Source organism: Malaclemys terrapin, chromosome 9 (genome assembly GCF_027887155.1).
Source record: "Malaclemys terrapin pileata isolate rMalTer1 chromosome 9, rMalTer1.hap1, whole genome shotgun sequence".
NCBI classification, from domain to species: Eukaryota; Metazoa; Chordata; order Testudines; family Emydidae; genus Malaclemys; species Malaclemys terrapin.
Genome location: NC_071513.1, coordinates 43,659,602 through 43,670,401, shown reverse-complemented (window position 1 = coordinate 43,670,401; position 10,800 = coordinate 43,659,602). Strand labels below are relative to the sequence as shown.

The window sequence follows — 10,800 nt, the reverse complement described above, 5'->3', positions numbered from 1 at the left end:
GGTCCAAATTGGACCTAAAATTAAAACCTATCACAAGCACTAACTGTGCTCTTTACCTAGCTAACTACTAAGAGAACAAAAACAATATACAAAGGGTGAGGGAAAAACTCGCAATAGCAAGACCAGAAGTGCTCCAACAACCATCACTGGTGGTCAGAAGGAACTGAAGGAGAGGAGAGGGTGGCTCTGTCCTCTTATACCTGCAAACAGTGGTGCAGAATGGCAGAGGGCACTTGAGCTGCCCCAACAAGTACCACTGAGGGAAAAAAGTTCTCCAATAACTGTGCATGAGGGGTGTACATACCTACAGTGGAATGGACATGTGCAATTACTCCAAGAAGAATGTAGGCCATACTTACAGGATGGTGGACTCTATCCTGGGAAGCAGTGACTCCAAAAAAGATTATCCATCATGGCTCAAACCAGCTGAACATGAGCTACCAGTGCAATCCAAAAGGGCTAATGTGGTTCTTGGATGCATAAACAGCGAAATCTCAAGTAGTAGAGAAGTTATTTTACTCTGTATTTGGCACGGGTGTGACTGCTGCAGGAATACTATGTCCAGTTCTGGTGTCCACGATTCAAGGAGGATGTTGATAAACTGGAGAGGGTTCCGAGAAGAACCATGAGAATGATTAATGGAAAACATGCATTACTGTGAAAGATGCAGGGGGCTCAATCTATTTAGCTTAAAAGAGGTTAAAGGATGACTTGTTCCCAGCCTATAAGTACTTGCCTGGGGAGCACATATTTGATAATGAGTGCAGTTACATGATCAGAACTCTGTGTTGTGATTTTTAAGTACACATTTGAGATTCTTCTCCCCATCTCTTACTGCATAAATTCCTCTATCTGAATTTGCAGTAGTTTAGCCAGCATCTCAGGATGATAGCCTGGAGTTCTAGAAACACAAGAATTGAAGAACTGCCCTCCTAAAGCAAGTGAAGGATGGACATGCCAAACACCCAGGGTAATACTGTGTGAACATGTACACTCAATCCCAGGTGGTAGCTCTGCAGGCTGCTAGAATGTGAACGTTAGGGGAGCAGACAACAACACTGCCTTCACCCTAGTGGAGCAAACAACAAGTGACTAATTTTCCCACAACAACTCACATCTTTAGGAAAAAGGCCTTGAATTTAGAAGAATCTGGTTTTATTTACTGGTGCAAATGTTAGAGTTCTAGATTACTGGAAATATTCACAAAGTACTCGGAACACAGAGTCAGCGCTCTGAGGCGGGGCGAGCTCTCAGTCTGCAGCATGTGCGTCCCCACTTCCATCTGGCTGGGATGCATCGGTGTGTCTTGGAGCAGGGGCTCAATCTTCATGGATGTTGAAGAGCTTTGCTACTTCATTGAGGTCAGCATGCTCCTCTCCATCTTTAATGATCTGAGGAGACAGAAGAGGGCATTGAGGGCTGCACACGCTATGTATGTGGAGTCCACATTTCTAGTTGCCAATAGGGGGTTTCCTACACTTCCTCTGAACCACCTATTACTGGCCACTGCTGGAAACACTATAACTAGGTTAGATAGATAGACCAATGGTCTGGTCTGCTGTGGCAATTCCTATGATCCATTCAAAAAGACAGTCCCCTGGCAAGAAAGAATGTCCGGCAAGGGATAAAGATAGGGTTACTCTCCCTACAAAAATAGCCTGTCTACCTATTTCCCAGTTGGCTTTAAAGACAGGACAAGACATCGCAGGTGAAGGTACATTAGATTCTAGTACTTAGCCACAATTTCCTACTATGAAAATGTATTCTGCTGCTCTGATATGTACGGTTGCTGCCAACACATGCTGCATACATGACACTTGGTGAACTCAAGTGCCCCAACCACTCATCAATAGAAAGGAAACATCTGACCTTTCGAGCAATTGGCATCCTGTTGAAGATGTTCCATAAGACAATTCCCACCACCACTTTATCCCTGATGTAGAAGATGACTCCTTTGCCATAGTCTTCTCCTTGCTTTGGAACTTGAGGTGTTGAGGGAGAGCTGGCAGAGATTGTAATCTCAGAGGCTTCTGCTTCTGTCTCACTTTCTGAGCGGATGCCAGTCCCTACAGCAAAAAAAAAACAAACAAAAAAACACCAAACCCAGGGGAGAGTCGCACACTGGAAATGTCATGCAAGAGTGCAGCTTTTAGTCTGCAAGGCAAAGCCTGCTATAAGAGCTCTGAATTGCCTATCCAGACCATGCCAATAGCTGCAATGTTGCAAAATACAATGCACCACTGTGAAGAGGAGACATGTCCTAGGTGAAATAAGCTTCTTTACACAAGAGAGTCACTTGTTCGTTAAGTGTAGTCTCTAGAAAGTGCCGTACGATTTTGTTTGATATGTAACCATTTGTTTCCAAGACCCTTACTTACTATCTCTGGAATTTTTAGTCTTTAGTGATAAACTTATTCTTGTTTTCAAAGTGCTGTGATGTTAAGCAAAGGGCTGATCCTGAGTGGAATCATGCACACTGGGGTGTACCGTGTTCCTTTGGGAACAGCAGACCTGGTAATTCTGTGAGCAGCCAGAGTCAGGGGCTGGCTATCACAGGGGAACGCTTCAAAGGGACTCAGATGCACCTATTGTTACCCTGCAAGCTAAAGGGCTGGCAGAGCCCAGAGGAAAGTGCTTGGATGGCTAGCAGGGAGCTGGCACCCAGCCAAGCACAAGGCTCCTTGATGCTGGAGGCAGGGGTAACAATGTGGTTCTCAGTCCTGGGTATCCCGAGAGCCGTCACAGCAGCATCCCCAGTATTGCTATCCAACAATTTTTATACCAAGGTGAGCCACTAAACTGCATTCCTACATCTCCTCTCCACCCCCAAAACCTTTGGTCAGAGCTCATCCCCTGCAGCAAAATGACCTGCCTTGTGGTGGACGAAGGTTGGACACTGCTTCCTGCATGAGGCAGAGGAGATTCAAGCTGAAGCTCTCTATTTTTTGTTTAGACGGAGAATGCTGTCCCCAGATGCACAGATCACTGATCTCAACCTGACCAGAAGAACACCGACATTGCCTAGAACTCAACCACAAGGGTGCTGCTCCCCTCTCCAGAGTGGTGTGGCCAGAAGCACTCTCAAGGCGAGCCAAGTTCAAAGGGCAGGTGTCTCCTGATGCTCAGCCAGCCTGCACAGTTCTGAAACCCCTGCCACAGGGGAGTGGAGTGACTGCCTTCAATACATGACATCCTTCCACGTATTACCACCTCTACAGGCAGCTGTACAGCCTCCAGCAACACCGCTCCCCTACCTGACTGCTCCGTTGCAGACTTCGGTGTGTCTTTCGCAGTTGCTTTCGCAAAAACTCCTACAGTGGGCAAGCTACTGTCTACAAGGCCAATGGCTTCATATCCGACGTCAGGGCCCAGGTCACTCCTACCAATAAACAGAAACAGACCGTTGCAGTGTCCCAGTTTGAAACCTTAACTAGCCATTTAACAATCTGATTGATTTAAAAGAAACCTGAGGCCACAGAACATCCAATTTCTCCAGAACAGCTTTGTGCCGAGATGGGTTACCTGGTGGGCAGAATACTAGAGGTGCCAGCCAGCACCTGCAGGGTGCTCTGGCTGCACAGCTCTCAATGGACAAGTGTAGATCTAACCCAACAGGGGAGGGGGGGATGACCTAGCAAACTTGCCTGTTACTTCACAGTGAAATATTGCAATGCACCACCCCTCACAGAGCTACTCAGCAATCAAATGTGCTTCTGGATGGCCAAATACACAGGATCTACACAGTGAGCGCTATGCCATGGTACGCCGCGGTACCTGGTCTGGCAACACAGCAAGGGACTGGAGAGTAACTTTTAGCCATCACACACTGACAAATGCCGAGCTAGACCCAGTTTGGCTCGCCCGTGGGTTAGTACAGTTAAAATAGAATGTTTGTAGGATGCTGCATGTATTAATCCTACTTAGAACAGCTGCTCCCATGGTACAAGGTAATGTTTAAACATTTGCTCAGACTGTAAATCCCCCCAGGCAGGGGAGAAGCATTGTCCAGTGTGAATTACTCATTCACCACAAGAGGTGTTATCCCCTGCCCATCAGGAAGGATTACTGTGTCCAAATGTGTCATTGTGGAATAAGGCCTTGTTGATTGTTTCCCCCACAGCTCTGAGGAGGGGACATGCCCAAGCCCTCATCCCATCACAGCTTGAATGCTGGGGGAAGGGAATAAAAAGGCTTGTTAAGGAGAACTGATTATTCCTTTGCTGCTTGAACTCTGAGGGGCGAGTTTCTTAGCCTAGGCAAGGAGTCCCCAACAGTTGAGCTTGGGTGAGCCCTAAAGGACATCTCAAGTTTTTAATTACAGAAGTTTCTATTATCATTTGGAATGGAAGACTAACTTGTGTGTGTATTTTTCCTGCTTTAACCTTGTAAATAACTCATTTCTTTTTAGTTAATAAATCTTTAGTTAGTTCATTACAGTATTAGCTACAAGGGTGGTCTTTGGTGAGTGATCTGGGTGCAACTGACCTGGGTAAGTCCTTTGGGACTGGGAGCAAACTGAATATTATTGTGATTTTTGGTGTAAGGGACTATCTGTCACAAAGGCAAGCTTTAGACTGGTGTGCCCAAGGGGACTGTCTGAGACTCCATGGTAAGACTAGTATGTTGGGAGTTCACACTTGTTACTGGAAATCTAATTAAAGAACATACAACCAATCTGGGGCTCGTGCCCTGCTCTGTGACAGTCTGCCCTGAGGCTGACACTCATACTTGTAAGCCACTCCGGACAGCGTGACAAAAGGTATATAGAAAGAGGGAGTAAAACTACCAGAACATTGACTGATGCCAATAAGGCTTAGCAGCTCCTGTCATGTTTTCTCCAGCTAATCTTCCACTCACAACAGCATGATCATGATGCTCCACGCGTCTTCTGCCTAACTTGATATCGTAGAAGCAGGCGGCATCTCCTGCCTTAAAGAGAGATGCACACAATGAAAAATGGACAAGAGAAAAGGAAAGTTAAAGAGAAAAAGAATGATGGGAGATGTTGCCCAACCATAAAGGGAAAGAAAACAAAGGGTTGCAGGACAGCCTCCGATTTAGCAGGTCTCCATGGCTTCAGCACTTCTGCCAGAACCGGGAAAACTAAGATGAAGTGTGATCAGCATGACCACAAAACTAAGGAGGTTTGGATTCCCTGCCAAAGGGACCTTTGTGTGTCAACACAGGACTCCTCTGGCATTAGACAAAGAGGTGAGGGGTTACTGGGATATGCCAACTCCTCATGCATTCAGTGCTCATACTTGTCAAGTAGAAGTTTGCACACAGTTCTGACTACAGGAACAAGGTGTGCCAGCGACCGTGCATTAATGAGCTATCTAAGATTGCTGGTAAGGCCCCAGACAGCTTCATGGCTGAGACGCTGCTGCTCTCTACATCTTACTTGTATTGTCAGCCCACAATTCACCCATTCACCTAAACTGGGTTTGTAATCACAGTTCTACGTACATGCTTATTCACTGCAACATAAACAGCAGATAAAGAAGAATCTTCCACCTGCACACACTTACAACCCAGATGTTGGAGCGTGCCTGCAGCTCTGCATTCACCCTGAACCCTCCAAAATCAGAGTCCACCTCCAGGCCAGCAGACTTTGCTAATTCCACATTGGGCTCCAGGCCCACTGCTGCCACTATGTGATCAGTCTCCACCTGATGGAGAGAGAAATTCAGACTGGTTACATTACTGGTTCCTTCTCCACATTGCCAAGTGTCTGGCTCACTACCTGCTCCTGGCATTTACCTTTCTTCCATCCTTCAGTTTAATTATCAGCCGGTTCCCACAGACACAGACGGACTTCACCACAGCATTGGGCATGACATTAACACCCTCTGGAAACAAAACATAGAACACTCAACTGGAGGCCGGGGGAGAAGAGCAGAGATTTCAGAGGAAGCCAAACTGTGTGGTGCAGACACGCAAACAATGTACCACTTCTTGATTGTACCAGGCAGAATTGCAAATGGCTCAGCAGCTAAGGGACACTGGCTTCTCTTTGTTGTACACAGGATCCACAGAGTCCAGAGTAAAAGTGTGAACAGAAAGGAAACCAACTACAGTAGAGCCTCAGAGTTATGAACTGACCGGTCAACCACACACCTCATTTGGAACTGGAAGTACACAATCAAGGCAGCAGCAGAGACCAAAAAAAAAAAAAAAAAAAAAGGCAAATACAATAGTGTTAAACGTACACTGCTAAAAAAAAATAAAGGGAAAGTTAAAAAACATTTGCCAAGGTAATAAAAATGTTTGTGCTTGTTTAATTTAAATTAAGATGGTTAAAAGCAGCATTTTTCTTCTGCATAGTAAAGTTTTAAAGCTGTATTAAGACAATGTTCAGTTGTAAACTTTTGAAAGAACAACCATAACGAGTTGTTCAGAGTTACAAACCATCTCCATTCCCGAGGTGTTTGTAATGCTGAGGTTCCACTATAACGAGTCTGAAGAGGATTGTTTAGAAACACAGGAACTACAGCAACAAGTGACTGACTGTAAGGAGATGCAAATTACATGCACAGAAACATGCAGGGATTGGGTCCTCTGTTTTCCAGTCCTCAGGCACTATAATGGATACATAGGTTAGATATTGCTCCATTCCAGCCAGGTCCACAGACTGTACAAGGGATGTTCCAGGACCAGTGGAAGAGAAGCAGACCAGCCCTGTCAGTCACTATGCCCTGTGGCTAAGCCCCACGCCCCAAAGCCCATTAGCTCTATTCTGCCTCCCTAGCGGGTTGGGTGATCAGTCCACTTCCTTCCTCCATCCCAACCCTCGAGAGAACAAGAACTTATTCTCAATGGAAAATGACAAAGAAAAAGGTACTTCAGACCCTATCAGCTCGGCCTGCTAATCCCGTCAAGTAGGGACAAACAGGGCCTTGTTTGCTCCAGATGGGAGGCTGTGCAAGATGTGTTCCCTCTTCCACAAGTTTTACTCCAGGCTAGATGGCTGAGGCACAAAACGAGAGGCAGAATCCCAGGCTGTGGACGTTGTGTTCGATGCAGCTCAGGAGAGGGGTAGGATGTCAAGTCTTGAAGCCACACTTTGCTCCCAGAATGCTGGGGCGACCTGGCTGCTAGTATTGTTCCTGCCACAAATTAGAACAGCCTCAGGGCAATTACAGAGATCGCCATGGACAGGGTACCCCGACCATGCCCCCTGCACAAATGGTTGGGAGGACAGGTGCCATAGGACCCACCATGCTGGCTCTGTGCTACCCAGGGAATCCTCAAGCAGCCAGGTAAGCCAGCTTTAGGGCTGTTTTGTGCCACCTAAACAGACCAGTTGTTCTAGACAAAACATGTCCTGTTCTGCTCATGGGTTGCCTGGCAGCGAACCTGTGCCTCTTCTGCACCAGAAATCCCCTCTCAGTATTAGGCAAATGCTCAAGCAGGACCCCCTCCTCTGGAGGGAAGGGACATTCCTCAGAGGGGACACAGAGAGGATCAAAAGTCCAGCCATAGCTCCAGAGCTGCATGCAAAGGAGCGTATGATCAGGTCCAAGTGAGAAGAACCAGCTAAGCCTAAAACCTAATCAGATTAGAGATTCTACAGCACATGCATGAAAGATGGAATCAGTGACACTATCAAAGGTGTCAGTGAGGACATCAATTCCCATGGAAGGAGATGTCTGGCTAAGAGTTCACCGACAAAAAGGTAGAGGCTCTTCACTGGGGACGAGCTAGGAGACGGCAGTGCTCTACCACCAGGAGGGCTGCTGTCATATACTTTACAAGAGTAATACTGGTGAGGATGGATCTACTCTACTGCTCCCACAGGCTACCTTGTAGGAGAAGGAGCTCTGAAGAAAGGAAGGGGTTAAAGAACAGCTTTACCTCTTTTGACTTTGTCTGTTGTCCAGTTGCTCAGATACTCAGGCAGGACCTTGCCCATGTTGCCGTTCTCTGGGAACATCTGAATCACCTCCAGCCCTGTGGCTTGTACTGTGAAGAGACCCAGAGAGCAGCCCCTTTATACCACATGGATAACGAGGAGCTAGGCAAAACTGTTTCTATACTTGTTTCATGATAGTTTACACTGCTTAGACAAAAGGAGTTCAAGTCCTTTATTACTGCAATTTCCTAGACACAAGTCACTCTAGCCCTGTGTCCTGGCTTCCAGAGTTCGCTTCACAGGTGAGTAACAAAGGAACTGTCTCTGGCCTTTGGAGTCAGACACTGTCTGGATCCCTGACTGGCACCAGCGCACTCTGTGGGATCGGACACTGGATTTACACACAGAGACTAGATTGTGTTTGCCTAAAACAGTCTTAGCAGTGTCCATTTAACTGCCCCAAGGGCGAATTACATCCACACAGAGAGGCCTATTCCTTAGGAGACCTGCATAAGTTAGGTGAGGAAGATATTCAAGAACGTATGCACACTTGCTAGTGAAAACCCAAACCAGCAGTGTTGGGCTTGTGCTCACAGGCCTTTGGGAGAATTACTGTAGTGGGGCTTCATTTACAAGGCAAACTTGACCTTTCCACAAGGAGCACTGATCTCCAAATGTACTCAAACCTGCCTGCTATTCCAGACAGCAAGCCCACGAGAGCCAGGCTCAAAGAACTGGGAAGCACATCAAAATACTCTGGGGCCCTGGACTACTGGACCATTAGCTAAGGAGATGTGTGTGGGGCAATGGAGAGCCTCACAAGTCTACCCAGCCAGCCAAGAGTTCATGTGATAATGCACCGGACCACTGCAGGCAGACATCAGACATCTGTTCCACTGGCCAACTGCCTTGACTGGTAGGGAACCCGAGCCCCCGCCTTCCCTTCCCAAAATAAGACCAGAAGTGGGGGGAGAAGAGGGAAGAATATAATCTGAGGGCTTGTTCAGACAAATACGTAGTTCACAGCAAGTTGGGGTATAAATCTACCCCGCACAAGCCTGTCGCACAATGAGTGTCTATGTCAGGGGAGGCCAACCTCTGGCTCCGGAGCTGCATGTGGCTCTTCAGAAGTTAATATGCAGCTCCTTGCATAGGTGCTGACTCAAGGGCTGGAGCTACAGGTGCCAACTTTCCACTGCTCAACCCCAGGCCACGCCCCACTCCACCCCTTACCCCAAGGCCCCCAGCCCTTCCCGCCCCCTCCCCTAAGCCTGTTGCACCCTTGCTCCTCACCCCTCCATCCCAGAGGCTCCTGTACTCTGCAAAACAGCTGCTTGCGGTGGGCAGGAGAGATGGGGAGGGAGGGGGAGGTGCTGATCGGTAGGGCTGCTGACAGGTAGGAGGTGCTGGGGATGGTGGTGGTGGGGGACTGATGGGGGCTGCTGATGTATTACTGTGGCTTTTTGGCAATGTACATTGGTAAATTCTGGCTCCTTCTCAGGCTCAGGTTGGCCACCCCTGGTCCATGTGAACCCTGCTGCCATGCACTAAAAGTTCCCTAGTGCACTTTCACCTACCTTACTTTGAAACACAAGTAGGCCAAAGTGCACTGAGGAAGCGTTAATTCGCGTCAGTAGGGTCCACACAGAGAGGCAGGCTAGCAAGGGGTAGAGTCACACCCTAGCTTGCTGCAAACTAAGCCCTCAGATTTTTCTAGCTTGGGTCTCTCAGGGGTTTCTTGACATATGGCAGTCTCACGTGTCAGGCTCACATGTGCTGCCTCGTGCAAGAGACTGAAGCAAGTGGCCTGATGCAATCCACTCACCCTTTCTTCCCAGAGCACAGGCCAGCTCACTACCCAAGAAGCCGCCGCCAATAATGGTGATGGACTTGACTTCTCTTGAAATTTTTTCTAGAGCTCTGAAGTCCTCAATCTGTAAGAAGATTTATTTCCATTTCAGATGCCCCAGTCAGTGACAACAGCAGATAGCATTTTGCTCTAGGACCTCCCTCCAAATGATTTGTGAACATGAAGAAATCGGTCCCACACTCTAATTACAGGAAACACTCTCTGGGCTAAGAGTCAGCTGTACATATTTCCCCTTCTGTACTTTCAGCAGTAACTCTTGAATTTCCACTGCAGTCTGATTTGACCCACCTGCAGCGATCCAGAGCACAGAGATGGTTCCCACTCCCGGGGTGAACCATCTCCTCATAACAATTCCCCTCCAGCCAAGAAGCCTAATCCCAATTAACGGTGCTCCAAATGGGCCTCCACATATCACCCTAAAGCAACCAAGAACCATGTTGCTCACGTTCTCCCTTCCCCAGCTGAGTATGCCATCCCCTCCAGGCACTCAGCAGGAGTTCAGGACTAAAAGCTGGTCTGCCAATCGGTAGCACACAACACGGCTCCTTATCACTGGTTCAGTGACTGAACTAGAACAGAGCCCCAACTTCCTCCCATTTAGATTTCAAAACACCACCAATGCTGCAGACACAGTGCACCTAAACCAGCAAGACCAGCAGTCCACTGAGCCCAGCCTTTCGTCCTCCACCATTCCAGTAGCAGGAAGAGGAGGGACTGCAAACAAACATGGGTTACTTTTGTACTGTCAACTCTCCACTGAACCACAGACTGACTGCCCTTTCAGTCTATGCCTAGCTGTAATTTCATAGAGCACAAGAACACTGGAATTGCATACGGGATCAATCCAAATGTCCAGCATCTTGACTTGACTAGTACCAGATGCCAATAATTTCCTTGTGTCTACACAAGGAAATTTTGTACCTGTTTGCTAGCAATGGTGCAACAATACCCATACTACCAACAAGGTAAAATGCAGTTGTAGACAAAGCTCAGGCACTTTCATCAGCCTGTCATTAAATCTACAGGTTTAATTCCTTGCTCCATCCTATCCTTTTATTAGTATCCTCTCTGAACTTTT

General features: G+C 47.5%; 1 protein-coding gene across 6 annotated transcripts in view; it reads right to left on the bottom strand.

Moving 5' to 3' along the window:
* Nucleotides 1-1,133: 1,133 nt before the first annotated feature.
* The window catches only part of AIFM1 (apoptosis inducing factor mitochondria associated 1), a 36,253-nt gene continuing 26,586 nt past the window's right edge, over nt 1,134-10,800 (bottom strand). For all 6 annotated transcript variants that reach the window (XM_054039168.1, XM_054039163.1, XM_054039164.1 and 3 more), the window contains 8 exons: nt 9,678-9,786; nt 7,855-7,962; nt 5,761-5,849; nt 5,529-5,669; nt 4,787-4,929; nt 3,255-3,379; nt 1,870-2,066; nt 1,134-1,391 (listed from right to left, as the gene is read on the bottom strand). In XM_054039168.1, the coding sequence (XP_053895143.1) occupies nt 1,320-1,391; nt 1,870-2,066; nt 3,255-3,379; nt 4,787-4,929; nt 5,529-5,669; nt 5,761-5,849; nt 7,855-7,962; nt 9,678-9,786 (984 nt within the window). In that variant the 3' untranslated portion in view covers nt 1,134-1,319. The remainder of the gene's footprint in view (nt 1,392-1,869; nt 2,067-3,254; nt 3,380-4,786; nt 4,930-5,528; nt 5,670-5,760; nt 5,850-7,854; nt 7,963-9,677; nt 9,787-10,800) is intronic.